The 25,000-nt window shown below is 44.9% G+C and overlaps 1 protein-coding gene across 1 annotated transcript in view; it reads right to left on the bottom strand.

The window, feature by feature from the left end:
* LOC143287255 (neprilysin-2-like) overlaps positions 1-25,000 on the bottom strand; it is a 56,483-nt gene that overhangs the window by 7,732 nt on the left and 23,751 nt on the right. Inside the window, exons 2-3 of the mRNA XM_076595201.1 lie at positions 21,492-21,665; positions 921-1,060 (exon numbers count right to left, since the gene is read on the bottom strand). Coding sequence (XP_076451316.1) covers positions 921-1,060; positions 21,492-21,665 — 314 coding nt within the window. The remainder of the gene's footprint in view (positions 1-920; positions 1,061-21,491; positions 21,666-25,000) is intronic.

Raw genomic sequence — 25,000 nt, 5'->3', positions numbered from 1 at the left:
TGAGTTTATGAAGTTCAACCAGCTTCATTTTTCGGTTCGCGTTCACTTACCCAAACGTTTATTTACTGTGGGAGATAACTCTGCAGTGACTACTGAAACAACTCGTTTCTTCACATTCTGTTGCTTCTGACATTAACACAAAAGATGAAACGTGGGTTTAACAGCAACATATTTCAAGGAGACGTGAAATGAAACACATTGCAACAGTTAATCCAATCCAATCCAACCCAATCCAATCCAACACAATACAATACAATATAATACAGTACATACAAAACAATGCAATTGAATACAATGCAATACAGTACAGTACAATGTGATACAATACAGTACACTATATTACAGATCGATGCAATATAATATAATATCACGTTATTAATTGCTAACAGAGCAAAGTTTTGTGTCTGCTCAAATACACATTATTAGGAATCACATGAATGGAACGAAAAGAACACACTGTCATAAAAAAAATCAGATGATAAGAATAGCGTAAAAGGTGAAAAGGAAAAACACGAAGATCTCGAAAATAAAATCCATTTACTTTGTCTTATAATTATGAAGTTTATGGACATTGATTTTCAGTCACACACACACACACACACACACACACGCGCGCGCGCGCGCGCGCGCGCGCGCACACACACACACACACATACACGCGCATGAACACACACACACACACACACACACACACACACACGCACGAACACACACACACACACACACACACACACACACACACATACGCAATCACGCACGCACGCACACCCACACACATACACACACATACACACATACGCAATCACGAACGCACGCACACCCACACACATACACACACACATACACGCATACGCACGCGCACGCACGGACACCCACACACATACACACACCAAAACAAAACCCCCCAAAAACCCACTTACTTCCGGTGTCATCCTTTTCAAAGCGGAAGACGAGAAACACTGTGAGGAAGACAACAGCAGCGATGAAGAAGAGGATGACAAGGGCGATAAGGCATTTCTCCAGCTTGGTCCGGCGTTGCCACAGGCCCCCTTCTGCAAATCTGAAACATTAAAGGTGTCATTATAAAACCAAATAGTAAAGAGTGATAACTCTCTCCATTCACAAGGTACACAACTTCAAGTAAAAAATATAACCCCACCTAACTTAGACAGCGAGAAAAAAACCCCCCAAAACTTCAAAAATCTCTTCCACAGCGGTTCCAGCGAATCTTTCCTGCAAACAGCGACTTTATCATTATTCAGAAACTTTATGCGTTTGCGTTGCGAGCAAAAAAAAAAAAAAAAAAAAAAAAAAAAAAAAAAAAAAAAAAAAGAAAAAGAAAAAAAAGAAAAAAAAAAGAAGAAAAAAAAAAGGAGAGAGTCAGAGAGAGAGAGAGAGAGAGAGAGAGAGAGAGAGAGAGAGAGAGAGAGAGAGAGATAGACAATTAACACTTTGACACTTTGACTGTTTACTGTCATTAGCTTAACAGCCCATGTCTGTGTGTGTGTGTGTGTGTGTGTGTGTGTGTGTGTGTGTGTGTGAGAGAGAGAGAGAGAGAGAGAGAGAGAGAGAGAGAGAGAGAGAGAGAGAGAGAGTTTTAAAAACATTTCCTGTTTGCTTGTAATGCGTTTACTGTTCTGATTTATCGGTCCCCGAGGTGAGTGAATCAACGTCTGGCATTTTTAGTTACAGTTTTCTGTTTCAAGGGGAGAGAGAGAGAGAGAGAGAGAGAGAGAGAGAGAGAGAGAGAGAGAGAGAGAGAGAGAGAGAGAGAGAGAGAGAGAGAGAGAGAGAGACAGAGACAGAGACAGACAGAGAGAGACAGAGGGAGATAGACAGAGATAGAGACAGAAAGACAGAGAGCGAGACAGAGACAGAGAGACACAGACAGAGACAGAGAGAGACAGAGACAGACAGACAGACAGACAGACAGACAGACAGACACACACACACACACACACACACACACACACACACACACACACACACACACACACAACCATAATCCCACGATTTCTTGCCCTCCTACGATTTGACTCAAAGTGAGAGAAATCGTGGGACTGCGAGAAAGTGTGGTCACTCCCATCCCACGTTTTCTCTCAATTGCGAGAAGTCGTGGCCGTGAGGGGACGCCCCCCACAATTTCTCATAATGTGTGAGAGAGCGTGGGAAGTCCACTTGTTTTTATCCACAAAAAAAAAAATTCTTTTATCATCGGATTTAGTTTGTTATTAAAAAACCCCCAAACAAACCCAGTACTGTGCCATCACCTTCACCGTCTGTTGTTTGATGTCTTTCCTGACGCCACTGTCATTGTCATGATCGTCGTTGTCGTCGCCCTCCATTTCTTTCTCCCTTTCATTTTTCTCTAAGATTTGTAGTTGAAAAAGACAAGAACCCAACTCCGATGACAACGGAAGTACTTTTGATAGAAATAAGGGGGTGTGGGGGTGAGGGGTGAGGGGGGCGGGGGAGCTTCCCACACTTTTTTCACATATTGTGAGAAACAGTGTGGGGGCGCCCTCCACAATTTCTCGCAATAAATTGAGAAAAAAATGTGGGAGGGTAAGGACCACACTTTATCGCAACCCAAAGATTTCTCTCACTTTGACAGAAATCGTAGGGATTGCGAGAAATCGTGGGGCTTACAGGGGTCGCGAGAGAGAGAAAGAGAGAGAGAGAGAACATTGAACACTTTAATGTCAATAGCTTTACAGCCCTCATGGGGGTTCATAATACAAATAACAACATGCATCAATAGTAATAATATTGATGAAAACCAAATCCAAAACGAAATCAATCAATTTGTACAACTAAGTGCAGTTCGACCATTCATTCAAAGTAATGTGATACTATTTTATTGTTGGGGTTTTTTCGTCGCATGTTATTCGCTTCGGAAATATATTTTGCAAGTGACTGTAGTGAGGTTTCCTGATTTTATATATATATATATATATATATATATATATATAGAGAGAGAGAGAGAGAGAGAGAGAGAGAGAGAGAGAGAGAGAGAGAAGATAAGACAAGACAATGTCTTGCATAGAGAGAGAGAAAGACACACACACACACACACACACACACAGAACACTGAACACAGAACACTGAAAGGTTTAATGTCATTAGCTATACAGCTCTAGTAGCATGGGGGTGAAAATGAGAACAATAATGATGAAAATAATGAAACAAAATAGAACAGAAAAGAAACATACTGGAAGTGAAATCCACTTATGCTCGAACATCCATTTTCCAAGTTTATGAAAACAAAAGCAATATTTTTCTATCAATGTAATTAAGCTATTGACACGAATTACTCTTCTTTCGAATATTATAGGCTTCAGCAATGTTCTTCGCCAGTGATTTTACTGTATCGTCAACGTAATTAATTTTCAACACACTAATGATATCTTTACTTCTTGCAACACCTGTTTTGAAAACAACAATTTTTTTCACGAATGTCATGATATGCTTTGCAGTTAAGTAAAAAAAAAAAATGCAACAGAGAGAGAGAGAGAGAGAGAGAGAGAGAGAGAGAGAGAGAGAGAGAGAGAGAGAGAGAGAGAGAGAGAGAGAGAGAGAGAGAGAGAGAGAACAACAATAACAAAAACAACAAAAGATTAAGAAAAGAAGAACATGTGAACTTCGTAGAACATTCCCTTGGAAAATGATTACTATATTTCTAACAGCAAACGTGGGATATGGTGCGCATATGGATCAACCTACACGCTCATACAGCTCCTTGAAACTGAAAACTGGAACTAGAAATGCCAGACGTTGATTGACTCACCTCGGAAACAAGGCATACCGATGTCAGAAACCATTAACTTTGGAGAGAGAGAGAGAGAGAGAGGGGGAGGGGGGGGGGGGGGGGGGGGGGCGGAGAGAGATAGAGAGAGGAGAGAGAGAGAAATGAAAGGGAGAGAGAGAGAGGAGAGAGAGAATGAATGAAAGAGAGAGAGAGAGAGGGGGGGGGGCGGGGGCGGAGAGAGATAGAGAGAGGAGAGAGGAGAGAGAGAGAAATGAAAGAGTGAGAGTGAGAGAGGAGATAGAGAATGAATGAAAGATAGAGAGAGAGAATGAAAGAGAATGAAAGAGAGAGAGAGAGAGAGGAGAGAGAGAATGAATGAAAGAGAGAGAGAGAGAGAGAGAGAGAGAGAGAGAGAGAGAGAGAGAGAGAGATGGACATACAGAGAGACTGAACAAACAAAAATGCAGAGAAAGACACAAGTACAAACAGAGAGACAGACACACCCCCTCCCCCCAATCCCACATAGCACCCAACATGCGTGAGAAAATAAGGGAGCTAATTCATTATGTAAATCCAAACAATCCACGGCAGCTCAATAACATCCCCTTGTTGACAGACGAGGAGAACCTCAAAATAAAACAAAACAAAAGCAAAATAAAACAAATGAACAAACGAAAAACACAACAAACAAACAAACGAAAAGCCAACCGCTTCTGCAACCAGGCTGACAGACAGACAGACAGACAGACAGACAGACAATATAACCAGTGTACACATCACCCACCCTCCTCCAACCTCCACTCACTCAACCCCACTCACGCCTCCCTCTCTCTCTTTGTGTCAATTTTCGCTCTTTATTGTTTCTTGTCCTTTTGTGCCTTTCTTAATATTGAACACCTGGGCTGGGTGAAAAAAAAACAACACATTCTCACCATTGTGCTTATTTCAGTTCCCTGGAAAAAATGAAATTCCGTTCGTTGATCCCCGTCCACTTCCTTCCATGTCCAAACTCCCTCTCTCCTTTCTGCTTCCTCCTCCCCACCACCTCATCCACCTATCCTCCAACTCCCTCCCTCTCTCCTCCCCACCACCTCATCCACCTATCCTCCACCTCCCTCCCTCTCTCCTCCCCACTACCTCATCCACCTATCCTCCAACTCCCTCCCTCTCTCCTCCTCATCCACCTATCCTCCACCTCTTTCCTTCCTCCCTCTCTCCTTCCTTCCTCCCCACTACCTCATCCACCTATCCTCCACCTCCCTCCCTCTCTCCTCCCTTCCTCCCCACCACCTCATCCACCTATCCTCCACCTCCCTCCCTCTCTCCTCCCCACTACCTCATCCACCTATCCTCCAACTCCCTCCCTCTCTCCTCCTCATCCACCTATCCTCCACCTCTTTCCTTCCTCCCTCTCTCCTTCCTCCTCCCCACCACCTCATCACCTATCCTCCACCTCTCTCCTTCCTCCCTCTCTCCTCCCTTCCTCCCCACCACCTCATCCACCTATCCTCCAACTCCCTCCCTCTCTCCTTCCTTCCTCCCCACCACCTCATCCACCTATCCTCCACCTCTTTCCTTCCTCCCTCTCTCCTTCCTTCCTCCCCACCACCTCATCCACCTATCCTCCAACTCTCTCCTTCCTCCCTCCCTCCTCCCCACCACCTCATCCACCTATCCTCCACCTCTTTCCTTCCTCCCTCTCTCCTCCCTCCTCCCCACCACCTCATCCTCCTGTCCTCCAACTCTCTCCTCCATCCTCTCTCCTCCCTCCTCCCCACCACCTCATCCACCTATCCTCCACCTCTTTCCTTCCTCCCTCTCTCCTTCCTTCCTCCCCACCACCTCATCCTCCTGTCCTCCAACTCTCTCCTTCCTCCCCATTCCCTTCTCCCTCTGTCCTCTAACTTCCTCCCCCTCACCCCCCCCCACCCCCCATTAACGAACCCCTCTTGCTCTCTCTCCCCCCACCCCTTCTCCCTCAATCCTCTCTTTCCCTTTCTCCTTCCCCTCCCCATCCACCATCTATCACGAACTCCCCTCTCAACCTCCCCTACCCCCCATTCACTAACTCCATCCTACTCTCCCCTCCAACTACCTGCTCCCTTTTCCTCTACCCCCCCCCCCCCCCCCCCACGATGATTCGTGGCCGGAAGAGTCCACAGGATGTCCGGGAGGAAGGGTTTTAACTTCGGCCTTAAAGACGACACGGTCCGTCAGAGACTGACAGAAAGAAGAATTGGTCTCCAGGAAAATGCTAACCAAGCAGACGGGACTGCAGTCAGCTGCTATTTATAATCATCGTGTACACACTTCGCAAAAAAAGGCAAGGACTATTGCCTAAGACAGCAAGTACTCCACACAGTTTCAGTTTCAGTTTCAGTAGCTCAAGGAGGCGTCACTGCGTTCGGACAAATCCATATACGCTACACCACATCTGCCAAGCAGATGCCTGACCAGCAGCGTAACCCAACGCGCTTAGTCAGGCCTTGAGGAAAAAAAAAAGGTGAATAAATGATAGATAAGCTTACACAAATAAATAAATAAATAATAACTATAATGTAAAAAAAAAAAAAGAAAAAAAAGAGAAAAAGATAACAATGATGATAAGTAAGCAGATAGATGTAAAACATGAAGACACACATTCACATATACACCCACACATGCATAACAGATATGCACCGAACATGCAGTTTCACAGATATGAAAGCACAGTCAAATACATATAAACGTACATGAGCTCCAACACACACACACACCCTCCTCCACACACTCATTTCTAGTTTACGTATCACAGCTTCCACGGCACACACACACATATGCCCATATCTCCACACACATATATACAAAGATATATATATGTTCCAATATCCTGTTGCTCCCACAGTGTAGGCATGCATACGCTCACATACTTCATCCTCTACCCCACCTCCCCCAACACAGTAAGAGATAAAGACTACTCCAACAACGCGAATGTACCCTTTTTTTTCCCAAACCCTTTTGGGTTTGTTATAGAATTTTTTTTTTTTTTTAAACCTGAATATGACGTCTTGCATTGACGTAACTGGATGAGGCGACGTCGTCTATACAGTTTGCGTCATTATTATGATGGAATTTAAATGGGGAAAGAATGAACAACATCTGACAGTAACCACTCCTTCAAAACAAGTACATCTCAAGTATCAACAATCATCCTTTTCACCTGATCAGTTAAACACAGAAGAACGGTTTCTTGTTTTATTAAAAGATTCGGGAAATGACTCTCTCCAGTTGAATTCAAGTCTAAAACCTCGTCAGTTGACTCTCTCAGACTTTGGTCCGATTCGCAGACCAATTCTGAGCTTAGCTCTCAGACTATTATCAAATTCATTACGGACCAAGTATTGTTCTAATGTCAAGTGTATATGCTTTAATAACCTGACAATTGAGCATATAATTTTTCACTGTAGCTTGATGAAGCCTTTTGTACACGAAAGTGTGTCTTCACAAGTGACAGAGAACGTTGATGTTTTTGACTTTTTGCATTCATTATCAGTTGTTTCGCTTGTCAGTTTCACGACTTCTCTTTTACGAAGTCCTTTAAGTAATTTCCTGTAACTGTATTTAGAGGGTTTTTTTTTGTTTGTTTTGTTTTTCTTTCAAATTTCACCCACATTTTTACCCTCATTTGCCCAGTTTCCCCAAACCCTCCATTCATCCACATCTCCCACCCCTTCTAACCGATAATACTCAGATGTATTCATAAATACTTTTACAAAATGTCTTCAATCACCGATATGTGTGACGGGACATTAAACAAAAATTCCTTCCTTCCTACAAATAATGAGGCCAGGAGATAAAATGATTAACAAATATTAAAGAGTGGTAACTCTCTCGATTCACAAGGTACACAACTTCAAGTCAGTGCTGCTTATGCTTCCGATTCAGCTAGCACACAGGTAAGTTTCAGGTACATTGGAACAAACCCAGACACTTCCTCAAAAAAGGAAGCGCCGGGCCTGTCCTCATACCGATCATTAGACATGTGCACACAGCAGCAAAGACAGAAGAAATGTGCAAACACAAATTAGCTTTTATTCAAGACTGGCATAGCCTCTTTAATCCTGAACAAGCCACACAGAACACATGGACAATACAGAACAAACACATGGTTGTTTCGGTGGTTTTTCAACTGGAAATGAACAAATGTAGGCACGGGTGCACCTTGAACAGCTTGAAAAATGCGTTTTAACAAATCAATGTATCAGACAGAAATGGAATTATTCAATGGTTCGAAAACGACAGCTGTGAAATCCTATTGTAAAACACGGAAGTGCATGTAAAAGAAAGCACATCAGGTGTTGATGACATTGGTTGCATTACATCTTCGTTTGCCGAAAACTCAGCATAACTCCACCATGCCCCCATGATGACAGTGCATGTTCCCTAGAGGTCCGTGACTTTTTGTGAGCTCTGTACGTAGTAGAGTAGATGGTAGTCTTTTTTTTAAATTTTTTTTATATTGTGAGCACCATGGTCTTCAAGGCCTTTTTTTTTTTTTTAACCGAGCAGGAAAATTTGCTGTCTGCATACTAAAACGGTTTCGTGACGTGCGTGACGTAACGTGACGTGATGTGTGTGTGTGTGTGTGTGTGTGTGAAGATGTCATCATATCAGTAATACGGTCAGTGGTAGAAGAAGAGGAAGAAGAAGAAAGAAAGAAAGAAAGAAAGAAAGAAAATAGGCTGAAGGAGAAGAACAACAGAAAGAAAGAAAGAAAGAAAAAAGAAAAAGAAAGAAACACACATATTTTACTTACATCACGAAGACAAAAAGCGGACAAAACCTAATGCCTTCTTCCAGACATTACTCGTTTGTCATTATGCTGCCGGATGCTGTAGCTTACGTGCTGTAAAGCACGGCGTTATTGCATTAAGGAAATTCGCAGCCCACACACAGACAAATCCAACCCAGCCCCTCTTCCTTCACAGAACTATAATAATATTTTTCCCCCGAGTGAAAGAACACACACACAGACTCTCTCTCTCTCTCTCTCTCTCTCTCTCTCTCTCTCTCTCTCTGTCTCTGTCTTTCTTTGTCTCTGACTCTCTGTCTCTGTCTTTGTCTGTCTGTCTGTCTCTCTCTCACACACACACACAAACACACACACACAAAAACACACATCTCTCTCTCTCTCTCTCTCTATATATATATATACATATGAGTGAATTTCACTCAGGGGGAGACAGAAAGAGGGGGTAGGGAGGTAAGATGGATTGATGGATGGTTTATTCATATAAGGCTATTGCCCCTCATGAATAATAATAATAATAATAATAATAATAATAATAGTATTTATATAGCGCAGAGACAAATCAAAGCGCTTTCGCACCAGTCATTCACACGCATGCATAACTCTAAAACTGTAGAAACTAAAGACAAGGAAGAGGCAGGCAAGGGAGGCTATTTTGGGAAGAGGTGGGTTTTAAGGCCAGACTTGAAAGAGCTGAGTGTAGAGACTTGACGAAGCGAAAAAGGAAGTTCATTCCAATTGCAAGGTCCAGAGACAGAGAAAGAACGGCGGCCAGCAGTCGAATGTTTGAATCTGGGTGTGCGTAAACAGAGTGGATCCGAAGCCGATCGTAGTGAGCGAGATTGAGTGTAGAGGTGAAGGCAGCCGCAGAGATAGGAAGGGGCAGTTTTGTGAATGCATCTATAACATAGAGTGCTGATCTTGTACTTTATTCGGTGTGAGACAGGGAGCCAGTGGAGATGTTGCAAAAGAAGAGTGATGTACTCAGATCTTTTCGGGGTAAACGATGTACAACAATGCAGTATCTGCATTTGACTAATAATCATAATCTTAATCCTAATGAGTTTAGTAATCATGAAGTCATTACCGATCGCAAGTGGAATGCTTTGCGTAAATAAATTGAAAAATTCCTCACAATCCTCTCATTACAAGAAGTCATAAGTAAGCTTAACCTTAGTTGACTTGGATACCTGTAGAATGTTGATGGAATATATCGTGCTCTAACATCAATCAATGCTGGACAATACAAAACAAAATGCAACTCATCTTCTTTTTCAGTTTTGCATAATGGACAAACTAATTCTTTTTCAGTATGCTTACTATAACGTAATCGATGCTGAACAATTTCAGAGATACCAAATCTAAACTTAGTCATGACAAATTTCAAGTGTCTATCTAAATCCATTCGCAGGTACAATTTAGCATCATGAATAGTACAAAACGTTCGATATATTTCAAGTCTATCGCTACTTTTAATATGAGAGTCCCACTCTTGCCATCTGCATACAATTAATCTGTCTTTAAACTCACTTATAAACATCTTGAACCCCTTGATTTTCCCATACATAACCAAAACCTAACTGAAACAATTTACAACGGACATTCGAAACCCAGTTTCTCTTATTTCTTGCATCCAGGTCAAGTAACATTCTATAAGCTCTACGTGGTAACCTATATTCCTCCAACCAAGTTAATTTCAACCAGTAACGGATACAGCGTAAAATACAGTTTATGTAAATAGGATATCTATTGGTTTCACCATGAATTAAATCATTGGGTGTTCGTGTGCCAACCCCTAAAAACTTCTTCAGAGCAAATAAGTGAACCTTTTCACATTGACGGCATGCATCGTCAAGGCCCCATAGTTCTGAACCATACTGAACAATTGGCTGAATTTGATAATCAAACAGTCTCAATAATAAAATCTAAGTTGTTACTTTTACTTATCTTCAGTTTTTTCATTATACCCAGTGAAGCATTCTTTGCTTTACTCGTAAGATCATTACATGCTGCTGTGAAACTAAGTTAAGATCATTCCATGCTGCTGTGAAAATAAATCTAGTAGAGAAGATTATATCTAAATATTGATAAGCATTTACAACAGGCATCACAGCATTATAAAATATCCACCTTTCTCTTTCTGCTAGATAACCACCTTTCCTAAACACAGTTATATTACTTTTATTCAAATTAACTTTTAGATCAAGGGAAAAAGCTGCCTGCTGCAAGCTGTTCAATTGTGTTTGCAATCCTACTATAGTTTCTGATAACAGTGCAACATCATCTGCTAATAGCAAAATAAAAAATTTCAAAATAATCAGTTGTAAACAGAGCGCCATGTTTGCCATTTTTAATAACTTCTACTGCTAGTTCGATTACAAAAAGAGAAAAACAAAATTGGGCTACACACGTCGCCCTGCTTCACACCACTTTAATATAATCATTCAGTTCAAACCCACACCGTATCTTAACTTTAACGTTATTGTACATGCTTTAAATACAGTTATATGACTTGTCTTTTATTCCCTTTTTTGCTAATACTGCCCAAAGAATCTTCCTGTTAATAGAATCGAAAGCATTCTCGAAATCAATAAAAGCAACATATAACTTCCTGTTCAAAGAAAACTGTTTCTGTACCATAGCCAACAAAGTAAACATATGATCAATAGTTGAATAATTTCTTTTGAATCCAGCTTGATGTTCATCAGTTATGTTATTTTCTTCAGCCCACTCTTGTAAACGTTGGTTGATGACTGTACTGTAAATTTTACTGCTAACATCATTTAAAGTAAACTTCTGTAATTATTAGGGTCGTGGAGGGTAGTGAGAGAGAGAGAGAGAGAGAGAGAGAGAGAGAGAGAGAGAGAGAGAGAGAGAGAGAGAGAGAGAGAGAGAGAGAATATAAAAAAAATATTTGTATTTGTATATCTCTTACTTTTTGTCACAACAAATTTCTCTGTATGAAATTTGGGCTGTTCTCCCCAAGGAGAGCGCGTCGCCACACTTTTTTTTTTTTTTTGTATTTTTTCCTGCACGCAGTTTTATTTGTTTTTTTCTATCGGAGTGGATTTTTCTACAGAATTTTGCCAGGGACAACCCTTTTGTTGCCGTGGGTTCTTTAACATGCGCTAAGTGCATGCTGCACACGGGACCTCAATTTATCATCTCATCCGAATGACTAGCGTCCAGACCACCACTCAAGGTCTAGTGGAGGGGGAGAAAATATCGGCGGCTCAGCCATGATTCGAACCAGCGCGCTCAGATTCTCTAGGCTACCAATCCATATATATATATATATATATATATATATATATATATATATATATATATATATACAGATATAGATGGATAGAGAGATATATTGAATTAAAGATGTCTGCCTGCTGTTTTCGTATCTTTTAGCAGATGTGATGCCGCATACATGGATGTCTGCTTGTTTTAACGCCTCATTCAAACTTTATCTCTCTCTCTCTCTGTCTCTCTCTCTCTGTCTGTCTGTCTGTCTCTCTCCAACCCTTCCGAAATACAAATACTCTCCCCTGCCCGGCCTCGGACGCACACACACACACACACACACACACACACACACGCACACACACACACACACACACACACACACACACACACACACACACACACACACACACACACACTACGGAAAGACACACCATGCCACACCATATCATACCACCCTTAACCAAACCAAACCAAACCAAACTAAACTAAACTAAACCCATGTTTTGAAAGTATAATCTTGCTCATCTAGTTTAACTCACTCCATACGAACGGCGAAAGAGACGACGTTAACAGAGTTTCACCCCAATTAGCACCATCAAAATATTGCAAGTGGAAGGCTCTTATACTGAAGAGGTGTTTGTTGACAAAGATACCACAATTCTGACGACGGAAGCTAAAGGTTGGGTCATTCAGACACCCACTGGACATCCCAGGGGTCTGTGTAGAGGAGAAGAGAGGACTGGCCGTACTGAGTGAGTTAAAGTAAAGAAAAACCACGCCAAAGAAACAGCGAGTAACCCAGAAAAAAAGACAGGCAAGCAAGCAAACAAACACAGACACATAGACGGACAAGCGTGCCAAGCAGACCGACACACAGTTAATTAAACCCACTGGGTACAGCTCGAAAGCAGCAATTGAAATGCTAATGAACGCCAGGCAGCTTTTAGTGCAGAGTGACAGAGGAACAGGCAGCCGTGGGGTTTACCAGCGGAAATGGGCCGAGTCCTTGTCATTAAAGATGAAATCGGCACTAATGGAATCCACAGACACACACAGACACACACACACACACACACACACATACATATATATATATATATATATATATATATATATATATATATATATATATATATATATGCACATACACATACACACACATACATACAATCACACACACATACAAACACATACACACACACACACACACACACAATCCCACGCACACACGCACACATGCACACACACACAAATACACACACACATACATATGCCTACATAAACATACACACATATACAAATAAATACACGCACACATACAATCATACACACATACAATCAAACACACAGACACACAGACACAGACACAGACACACACACACACACACACACACACACAGTGATATCAGATGAACAGAGCTGACAGGAGAGCAGAGGAAAATGGGGCAGTGCATGGTGACTGTGGATGTGGAGGCTCTTGGGTCTTCGCCTTTGAAAGGTTTGGGTAATTCGCTTGTATATGTAACTCCCTGTCTCACACAGAATGAAGTGCAAGATCTGCACTCAATGTTATAAATACATTCACAAATCTGCCCCTTCCTATCTCTGTACAGGGCTGCCTTCACATTTTACACACCACCTCGCTCTCGACGATCGACTTCGGATCCACTCTGTTTACGCATACCCAGATTCAAACACTCCACTGTCGGCCGCTGTCGCTCTTTCTCTGTCTCTGGACCTTGCATTTGGAATGAGTTATCCCCCCCCCCCTCCCACCCGCACCCCCCCCACCTCCCCCCCCTCTCTTCGCTTCGTCAAGTCTCCACCATCAGGTCTTTCAACCAACCTCTTCCCAAGATAGCCTCCCTCCCTTCCCTGCCTCTTCCTTGTCTTCAGTTGTTTTGTTTTTTCAGACCAGAGTCATGCATGCGTGTGACTGACTGGTGTGAAAGCGCTTTGATTTCTCTCTGCTCAAGATTTAGCGCTATATACATACTGATTATTATCATCATTATCACTGTTATTAGTAGTAGTAGTATTAGCATTATCACACACACACACACACACACACACACACACACACACACACACACACACACACACACACACGCACACACACACGCGCGCGCGCGGTCGCACACACATCCTCTTCATCTTCATTTCTCTCCCCCCCCACCCCACCCCCACCCCGTTCTTTCTGACCTGGATCTTCTTTTCTTCTTTGGTTTTCTTTTCATCTTTCTGTAATTTCTCTTTCTTGTTCTTCCTTTCTTTTATTTTCTTTCAGTCTTTCCCTTTCCTTTCGTTTTGTACATCTCCATTATCATCATCATCTCTTCTTCTTCTCCTTCTCCTCAGCTTCCACTGGGGGTCTGCCTCCATCCCTCGTCTGTGCTTTGGCCCCCTCACCCCACCTCTCTGTCTGTCTGTCTCTCTCCTCCTCTCTCTCCTTTATGTAAAGGAATCGAATGAAAAAAGTGCACACACTTTACGATCCATCGTCATCATCATTATCGTATCTCTTTCTCTGCCACAGGCTTTTAAGCTTATGACAATAAAAAAACAACAACAACAAAACAATAACAACAAAAAACAATCAAACAAAAAACAATAGCAAAAAAACAACAACAACAAAAAAACCCAACAAAAAACAAAAACAAAAACCGCATTATAAACAAACAGGAAATGTTTTTAAAACTCTTTCTCTCTCCCCCCCCCTCTCTCACACTGGTCCTCTGTGTCTTCCTCTCCTCTCTCCCCTCCTCTCTACACCCCTCTCCTCTCCTCCCTCCTCTCTCTCTCTCTCCCTCTCATCCTCTTCCACCCTCTCTTTCTCTCGCCCTTCCTTCCTCCACAAGCCCCCACCCCTCTCTCTCTCTCCTCATCTGTCCACCCTTTCCTCTCGTCACTCCCTCTCCCCTATCCTCTCCTCCCTCCTCTCCCCTCTCTCTCTCTCATCCCTTTCCCTCTTCCTCCCTCTCTTTCTCTCGCCCTTCCTTCCTTCACAAGCCCCCCCCCCCCTCTCTCTCTCTCCTCATCTGTCCACCTTTTCCTCTCTCCACTCCCTCTCCCCTCTCCTCTCCGCCCTCCTCTCCCCCCCTCTCTCTCTCATCCCTCTTCCTCCCTCTCTTTCTCTCGCCCTTCCTTCCTCCATAATCCCCCCCCTCTCTCTCCTCATCTGTCCCCCCTTTCCTCTCGCCAGTCCCTCTCCGCCCTCCTCTCCCCCCCCCTCTCTCTCTCTCTCCACTCCCTCTACCCTCTCCTCTCCTCCCTCTTCTCCCCCCCTCTCTCTCTCTCATCCCTCTTCCTCCCTCTCTTTCTCTCGCCCTTCCTTCCTCCACAAGCCCCCCCCCCTCTCTCTCTCTCCTCCTCTGTCCACCCTTTCCTCTCGCCACTCCCTCTCCCCTCTCCTCTCCTCCCTCCTCTCCCCCCTCTCTCTCTCATCCCTTTCCCTCTTCCTCCCTCTCTTTCTCTCGCCCTTCCTTCCTCCACAAGCCCCCCCCTCTCTCTCCTCATCTGTCCACCCTCTCCTCTCCCCTCTCCTCTCCTCCCTCCTCTCCCCCCCCTCTCTCTCCTCCCTCTTCCTCCCTCTCTTTCTCTCGCTTTTCCTTCCTTCAAAAGTCCCCCCCCCTCTCTCTCCTCCTCTGTCCCCCCCTTTCCTCTCGCCACTCCCTCTCCCCTCTCCTCTCCCCCCTCCTCTCCCCCCACTCTCTCTCTCTCTCATCCCTCTTCCTCCCTCTATTTCTCTCGCCCTTCCTTCCTCCACAAGTCCCCCCCCCCTTCTATCTCTCCTCCTCTGTCCACCCTTTCCATTCTCCACTCCCTCTCCTCTCCTCCCTCCCCTCTCTCTCTCTCTCTCATCCCTTTCCCTCTTCCTCCCTACTAATATTAATACATTATACATGTATTAAGTATTCAGTATAACTACATTTATATGCGTACATGTTTGTGTGTCTCTTAGAACAACGGCAGATGTGTAAGTCGGCCAAAGTGCTAATATCTTCACCGTTGGAAAATAAAGATTAATTCATTCATTCCCTGTCTTTCTCTCGCCCTTCCTTCCTCCACAAGTCCCCTCCCCTTCCCCCTCTCTCTCCTCCTCTGTATGTCTTCATCTCTCTTCCTTCACTCCCCTTCTCTCTCTCTGTCTCCTTCCCCCCCCCACCCCTCCTTTTCCGTCACCTCACACCCCACCCCCATCTCTACCTTGTCTCCCCCCCCCTCCCTCCTCTCCTACCCATACCCCCCCCACCCCCTTGCCCCTCCCTGCCCCCCCCCCCACCCCTCTTCACCCCAATCTTGCTCGTGATTGTAATGTCAGCACAACTGTGCAGGCGCGTGAGAATGCAGAAAATGCCCAATGATCGATCGAGCTAGATGCGATGACGGTGTGGAGGTGGGGAGTGGGGGAAAGGTGGTGGTGGCTTGGAGGGAGGGGGGTGGTGGGGTGGGATGGGGTGGGGTGGGGGCAGGAGGCCGGGGGGGGGGGGGGGTGGTGGTGGCATGCAGCATACACCTCTCTCTTCCCCTCTCGTCTGTTCTCTTTTCCTGCTTATCTCCATTTTCTGCCTCGTTTCTGCTTCGTTCGTCTTGGAGAAGAGGTTGGTTTTTTGTGTGTGTGTTTTTGGAGGGTGTGTGTGTGTGTGTGTGTGTGTGTGTGTGTGGTAGATATTGGAGCGATAATGTATCTCTCTCTGTCTCTCTGTCCCTGTCTCTGTCTCTCTCCCTGATTCTGTCTCTTTGTCGCTGTCTCTCTGTCTCTGTCTGTCTGTTTCTGTCTGTCTCTCTGTCTGTCAGTCTCTCTCTGTGGCTCTGGTTGTGTCTCTGTCTCTGTCTCTCTCTCACTCCGGCTCTGTCTCTCTCTGCCTCTGTCTCTGTCTCTCTACTTCTGGCTCTCTGTCTGTCTCTCTCTCTGGCTCTGTCTGTCTCTGTCTCTCTTTGCCTCTGTCTCTGCTTCTCAGTCTCTGTTTCTCTGTCTCTGTCTCCCCACTCTCTCTCATATTGTGCGTACGTACGTGTATGCGTGTGTGAAGGCATGGTGTAAAGAAGCTTCCAGCTTATCAGTTCTACTCTCAATAAAACATTTGCCATTGTCATTGTCCCTTTCTCTCTCTCTCTCCCTCTCTCTCTTTCTCTCTTTTTCTACCTGTCTGTCTGTCTGCCTGCCTGTCGGTCTGTTCAAGTGTTGGTTGGTATCCTTCCCATCCTGCCTCTCTCTTTTCTTTCTCTTTCTCTCTCTTTCTCTCTTTCTCCATCATCCCACCCCCTCCCCTCAATCCTCCCTCTATAATATTATTTTCGATGGTGATAGCAGTCTTCTTCTTCTTCCTCGTTCGCCTCCCGTTAGATGACCAGCCCGGTGTCCTCGATGAAGGCTGCCGTCCATCGCAGCTCCTCCAGGGTGCCGTACAGTTTGGCTTCCACTGCTGTCATGGTTGGCCAGTACTTCCTCCTGGATGCTGCATGCGTCCTACAGTCTTGAAGGATGTGGTCGGTTGTCATTGGTCCCTCACCACAAGGGCGCTCTCCACTCTGTCCAATGCCAAATTTTGTGTGCATGTGGTGGAGCAGGCGGTTGTGTCCAGGCTAAAGCTGATAAGAAGTGTTTTTCTTACATGGTGTTCAGTGATAGATTTCTAAATAATTCATGAGCCGATTTACGTCGGATAGGTCGCAAAAGAAACAGAACACCTACTTTCTAATGAGTATAAAATAAAGTGTACATTATTTACGATGAATTTATAATCGTAATTTAAGTCACCTGAAAAGGGTCAGTTTTAGCGAGCTCGTCCCTGAAAATTACAAACTGCATTAAATCAGTTTAACGTATGCAAACATAAATCAGATAGATTTAAAGATGGAATTGCGACGATTCTGCCAGTATATAATACTTATAGTTTATTGATCTGACAAAAGAGATATTAATTAAATACGCTGCACCAGAAACACAGATGTCAGCCCATCCAATCGCGTACAGCGACGCTGGTTATGTAGTGGTGTGGCGAGGAGGACAAAATGACGTAAACTTAGCGTCAGCTGAAATCTTTAGACTGAAGAACGATTAAACTGAAATCAAGTATGCTTCTAACTGATTTAAAGGTGTGTGTAAGCACAACAAATATAACATGACAGTGAACGATACAGAGACTTGATTTAATAGGTGTTTGTCTTACATTCAAACCGGGAATGGCGTCACACATTCTGCGTGGGTCGTTGAAGACCGGCACGTTAGTTGCGACAAAAGCGTCTGCTATAAAGCTTGTGCTTGAAGCAGAATCTGAAGCTGAGCGCTTGGCTACATCAACAACAAAAGCAACAACAACAACAACAACAACATCAACACCAACATGATCAACAACAACATCAACAAGAACAACAGCAACATTAACATCAGCATCAGCAACAATAAGAACAACAACCACCACAACAACAGTAACAATAACAACAACATCAACAATAAACAACAAAAGAAACGACAACAGCAACAACATCAAGAACCACACCAACATGATCAGCGACAACAACAACATCAACATCAACAATAACACTACCAATAACATCAACAAAACAAAACAACAGCAACAACAAAAACAACACAACAACAACAACACTACCACCATCACCAACAACATCAACATCGAAACCATCAACACCACCACCACCAACAGCAACAATAACATCAGCATCAACAAAAACAAACAAAAGCAGCAACAACAACAGCATCATCATCAACAACAACAGCAACAACATCTAGAACAAAAACAACAGCAACAGCATTAACAGCAACAACAACAATAACATCCAGAACCAAAACAACAACAGCAACAACAACAGCATCATCATCATCAACAACAACAAAAACAAACAACCAACCCAATGACGATAGCATCATCATCAACACCAACAACAACACCAACAACAACAACAAAAAACAAAAAAAACAAACAAACAAATAACCAACCCAATGACGATAAGAAATTCTAGGGAGAGCTGAACAGTACAAGGTCTTCAGAGAAGAAGCTCCCCTCAGTCGAGTGTTTCGGACCCTTAACTCCTCGCACTCTAAGGGGGCCGGGCCGCACCCAGGTCATGACTCCTGGATGCCCTTGGCATCAACACCAACAACCAACCAACCAACCCAGGTCATGACTCCTGGATGCCCTTGGCATCAACACCAACAACCAACCAACCAACCCAGGTCATGACTCCTGGATGCCCTTGGCATCAACACCAACAACCAACCAACCAACCCAGGTCATGACTCCTGGATGCCCTTGGCATCAACACCAACAACCAACCAACCAACCCAGGTCATGACTCCTGGATGCCCTTGGCATCAACACCAACAACCAACCAACCAACCCAGGTCATGACTCCTGGATTCCCTTGGCATCAACACCAACAACCAACCAACCAACCCAGGTCATGACTCCTGGATGCCCTTGGCATCAACACCAACAACCAACCAACCAACCCAGGTCATGACTCCTGGATGCCCTTGGCATCAACAACAACAACCAACCAACCAACCCAGGTCATGACTCCTGGATGCCCTTGGCATCAACACCAACAACCAACCAACCAACCCAGGTCATGACTCCTGGATGCCCTTGGCATCAACACCAACAACCAACCAACCAACCCAGGTCATGACTCCTGGATGCCCTTGGCATCAACACCAACAACCAACTAACCAACCCAGGTCATGACTCCTGGATTCCCTTGGCATCAACACCAACAACCAACCAACCAACCCAGGTCATGACTCCTGGATGCCCTTGGCATCAACACCAACAACCAACCAACCAACCCAGGTCATGACTCCTGGATGCCCTTGGCATCAACACCAACAATCAACCAACCAACCCAGGTCATGACTCCTGGATGCCCTTGGCATCAACACCAACAACCAACCAACCAACCCAGGTCATGACTCCTGATTCCCTTGGCATCAACACCAACAACCAACCAACCAACCCAGGTCATGACTCCTGGATTCCCTTGGCATCAACACCAACACCCAACCAACCAACCCAGGTCATGACTCCTGGATGCCCTTGGCATCAACACCAACACCCAACCAACCAACCCAGGTCATGACTCCTGGATGCCCTTGGCATCAACACCAACAACCAACCAACCAACCCAGGTCATGACTCCTGGATGCCCTTGGCATCAACACCAACAACCAACCAACCAACCCAGGTCATGACTCCTGGATGCCCTTGGCATCAACACCAACAACCAACCAACCAACCCAGGTCATGACTCCTGGATGCCCTTGGCATCAACACCAACAACCAACCAACCAACCCAGGTCATGACTCCTGGATGCCCTTGGCATCAACACCAACAATCAACCAACCAACCCAGGTCATGACTCCTGGATTCCCTTGGCATCAACACCAACAACCAACCAACCAACCCAGGTCATGACTCCTGGATGCCCTTGGCATCAACACCAACAACCAACCAACCAACCCAGGTCATGACTCCTGGATGCCCTTGGCATCAACACCAACAACCAACCAACCAACCCAGGTCATGACTCCTGGATGCCCTTGGCATCAACAACAACAACCAACCAACCAACCCAGGTCATGACTCCTGGATGCCCTTGGCATCAACACCAACAATCAACCAACCAACCCAGGTCATGACTCCTGGATGCCCTTGGCATCAACACCAACAATCAACCAACCAACCCAGGTCATGACTCCTGGATGCCCTTGGCATCAACACCAACAATCAACCAACCAACCCAGGTCATGACTCCTGGATGCCCTTGGCATCAACACCAACAATCAACCAACCAACCCAGGTCATGACTCCTGGATTCCCTTGGCATCAACACCAACAACCAACCAACCAACCCAGGTCATGACTCCTGGATTCCCTTGGCATCAACACCAACAACCAACCAACCAACCCAGGTCATGACTCCTGGATGCCCTTGGCATCAACACCAACAACCAACCAACCAACCCAGGTCATGACTCCTGGATGCCCTTGGCATCAACACCAACAATCAACCAACCAACCCAGGTCATGACTCCTGGATTCCCTTGGCATCAACACCAACAATCAACCAACCAACCCAGGTCATGACTCCTGGATTCCCTTGGCATCAACACCAACAATCAACCAACCAACCCAGGTCATGACTCCTGGATTCCCTTGGCATCAACACCAACAATCAACCAACCAACCCAGGTCATGACTCCTGGATGCCCTTGGCATCAACACCAACAACCAACCAACCAACCCAGGTCATGACTCCTGGATTCCCTTGGCATCAACACCAACAATCAACCAACCAACCCAGGTCATGACTCCTGGATGCCCTTGGCATCAACACCAACAATCAACCAACCAACCCAGGTCATGACTCCTGGATGCCCTTGGCATCAACACCAACAATCAACCAACCAACCCAGGTCATGACTCCTGGATGCCCTTGGCATCAACACCAACAATCAACCAACCAACCCAGGTCATGACTCCTGGATGCCCTTGGCATCAACACCAACAACCAACCAACCAACCCAGGTCATGACTCCTGGATGCCCTTGGCATCAACACCAACAACCAACCAACCAACCCAGGTCATGACTCCTGGATGCCCTTGGCATCAACACCAACAATCAACCAACCAACCCAGGTCATGACTCCTGGATGCCCTTGGCATCAACACCAACAATCAACCAACCAACTCACGTGATGTTGTCAGGACACAGGTCAGTCTTGCTGCCCCCGATGCTGGGAGGCTGTCGGCTGTCCCCCATGGCGGTGGCGGTGGTGGCGAAGGAGGCAGAGGACTGGGAAGTGCTCAGCAGTTCCACTTGCTCCTGGGGGTCCTGTCGGTCTCGGGTGATGGCCTCCCGAAGATGGCTGCAAGACGATCGATGATAGACAGTAGAAGAACGAACAATGGTCTGGTCGCTAGTCATTCGGAGTCAGGCGAAAAAGAAAGCAACCCCCAACAACTAAGGTCCCCGTAAAATTATGCAAGCAAGCGCTTGTAATAAAAGTAAAAACCCTACGGGAACAAGACAGTTTTTCCCGTCGAAGAATCCACTTTGACAGTAAAGCAAATATACTTGAAGACAGAAAATAGGAAATAAAGAAAAGACGTGTGGCGTTGGACTCTCGCAAAGCTTTCTCCGCCCCTAGGAAGAGCAGTCCGAATTGCACACAATGTAATATATTGTGACACCAAAAAATGTCATTCAATGCAAATAAATACAAAGAGATGTCACCATGGAAACTCAGGTGAAGCGACGTGGAAGGTTAATTGGATGAGGGCTTTGATAACAGCTGCGTCATTTCCTGTTGTTTACGTTTGCTGTTTTTTCCTTTTTTGTTTTTTCGTTGTTTTTTGTTTTTGCTTTTGTAAAGTTGGTTGCGTGATTATCGTACACTGCTATTGTTCTTGCCGTCGTCGTCGTCGTCGTTGTAGTTGTTGCTGTTGTTGTTGTTGCAATTGATGGTGATTGTGGTAGGCTGTCGTTGTCGTTGTTGTTGTTGTTGTTTTTGTTGTTGTGTTGTCGATGTTGGAAAGGGTGGCAATTATGGTAGACTGTTGTTGTTGCTGTTGTTGTTATCGCTGTTGTTTGAAATGATGGCAATAATTTTTAGAGTAGATTGTTGTTGTTGCTGCTGTTGTTGTTGTTGTTGTTGGTATTGTTGACGTTGTTGCTGTGATTGAAAATTGTTGAAATTATGGAAGGCTGTCGTTGCTGCTGCTGCTGTTGTAGTTGTCGTTGTTGTCATTGTTTTGTTGTTATTATTGGAATTTGCAGTAATTATGATAGTAAACTATTGTTGTTATAGTCGATGTTGTTGTTGGAAGTTGGTTGTAGCTATGGAAGACTGTTGCTGCTGCAGTGTATGCCGAGATGAGACACAATGAGGTAATTTGATATATATATATATATATATATATATATATATATATATATATAGAGAGAGAGAGAGAGAGAGAGAGAGAGATTCATATATTCATCTAATGAAATATAACAATCGCCTTTTCTTAAGGCCAGAGACAACGGACTGGCAGTTTTGCTTCTTTCTGAAAGACATATATCAAACATTCGCAAAGATTAAAAAAACAAAAAACAACAAAACAAAACAAAAAAAAACAAAAAAACAAACAAACAAACAAAAAACCCCACCAAAACGCCGTTGTCTGCTTCTTCTTCTTTTGTTGTTGTTGTTGTTGTTGTTGTTGTTGTTGTTGTTGTTGTTGACACAATTTAAGCGAAAAGATACAATATAGATGATGATTCAACATCTGTTTGGTCACAGACATAACTTGATTTCTTACACATGCTGCACATGCAGTAGTTCCCGCGTCCATTAAAATTGTAAAGATATATGTGATTGAGAGCTTAATGCAATAAGGAAATGAATCTAAAAAAACCCCAAAAAAACCCAAAAACCAAACCAAACCAAAAAAACAAACAAACAAAAAACCCGGCCCCCAGGCTATCTAAAAAAACAAACAAACAATCCCCTGGGGTTAGGTATTATAAGAACAGTTATACCTGCAGTCATGTAAGAAAGCACAGTCACTGCAGCGGTAGAAATGACCACCAGCACCACATCATCATCATCATCATCATCAGCTTCATCAACATCAGCATCATCTAGATCAGCATCATCAGCATCATCATCAACATAATCATCATCATCATCATCATGATCAGCATCATCAGCATCATAACCATCGTCATCATCATCTAACTGCAGCTGCAGTAGTAGTAGCAGCAGCAGCAGTAGTAGCAGCAGCAGCAGTATATCGGAACTCGTGAAGGATGGGAAGGAGGAGGAGGAGGGGAAAGAGGAGGGGAAGGAGGAGGAGGAGGGGTAGGAGGAGGGGAAGGAGGAGGGGAAGGAGGATGAGGGGAGGGAGGAGGAGGAGGAAGTGGGGAAGGATGAGGAGGTGGGGAAGGAGGAGGAGGAAGAGGGTAATGAGGAGGAGGTGGGGAAGGAGGAGGAGGAGGAAGAGGGGAATGAGGAGGAGGTGGGGAAGGAGGAGGAGGAAGAGGGTAATGAGGAGGAGGTGGGGAAGGAGGAGGAGGGTAATGAGGAGGAGGTGGGGAAGGAGGAGGAAGAGGGGGAGGAGGAGGAGGGGAATGAGGAGGAGGTAGGGAAGGAGGATGAGGGGAGGGATGAGGAGGAGGAAGTGGGGAAGGATGAGGAGGTGGGGAAGGAGGAGGAGGGGAAGGAGGAGGAGGTAGGGAAGGAGGATGAGGGGAGGGAGGAGGAGGAGGAAGTGGGGAAGGATGAGGAGGTGGGGAAGGAGGAGGAGGGAAGGAGGAGGAGGTGGGGAAGGAGGAAGAGGGGAATGAGGAGGAGGTGGGGAATGAGGAGGAAGAGGGGAATGAGGAGGAGGTGGGGAAGGAGAAGGAGGAGGAGGAGAAGGGGAATGAGGAGGAGGTGGGGAAGGAGGAGGAGGGAGAGGAGGAGAAGGAGGAGGGGGAGGTGGGGAAGGAGGAGGAGGAGGGGAAAGAGGAGGAGGAGGAGGAGGTGGAGAAGGAGGAGGAGGAGGAAGAAGAAGAGGAGGGGAACGATAAACATTTTTGCATCGAAACCGAAAGAAGCTTGACTCTGAGGAACACACACACACACACACACACACACACACACACACACACACACACACACACACGCAGACACACACACAACACACACACACACACACACACACACACACACAACACACACACACACACACACACACACACACACACACACATATCAGCCAGATTCACACAGTGTATCTACGTCGGCATGTCAGCAAAGCACAAGATGGAAATGAGAAAGTTTGCAGACGGTCAGTTCAGCATTGCTGTCTAGACAGGTCGCTTGGGACCTCACGCTGCTTCTGCAAGATCCTCGGGTAAAACGGAAATACAGTATAAAAAAAAGAAGAAAAAAAAGAAGAAAAAAGGTCATTCATACGAAGCGCTTAGCGCGGCTTCTCTGCAAACGATTTCACCATTACTTGGTGCTTTGTGAATGTTTGCATCGAAGTTGGATCTTCATGACAGCTCAGTCTAACATTGTGATAGAAAGGTTTCGTGGTTTAACATTGTGACAGAAACGTTTCATGGTTTAACATTGTGATAGAAACGTTTCATGGTTTAACACTCCGATAAAAAGGTTTCGTGGTTTAACGTTGTGATAGAAACGTTTCGTGGTTTAACATTGTGACAGAAACG

This window comes from Babylonia areolata, chromosome 11, assembly GCF_041734735.1.
Source record: "Babylonia areolata isolate BAREFJ2019XMU chromosome 11, ASM4173473v1, whole genome shotgun sequence".
NCBI classification, from domain to species: Eukaryota; Metazoa; Mollusca; class Gastropoda; order Neogastropoda; family Buccinidae; genus Babylonia; species Babylonia areolata.
The sequence above is the reverse complement of the archived record's forward strand: the minus strand, read 5'-3'. Positions and strand labels throughout refer to the sequence as shown.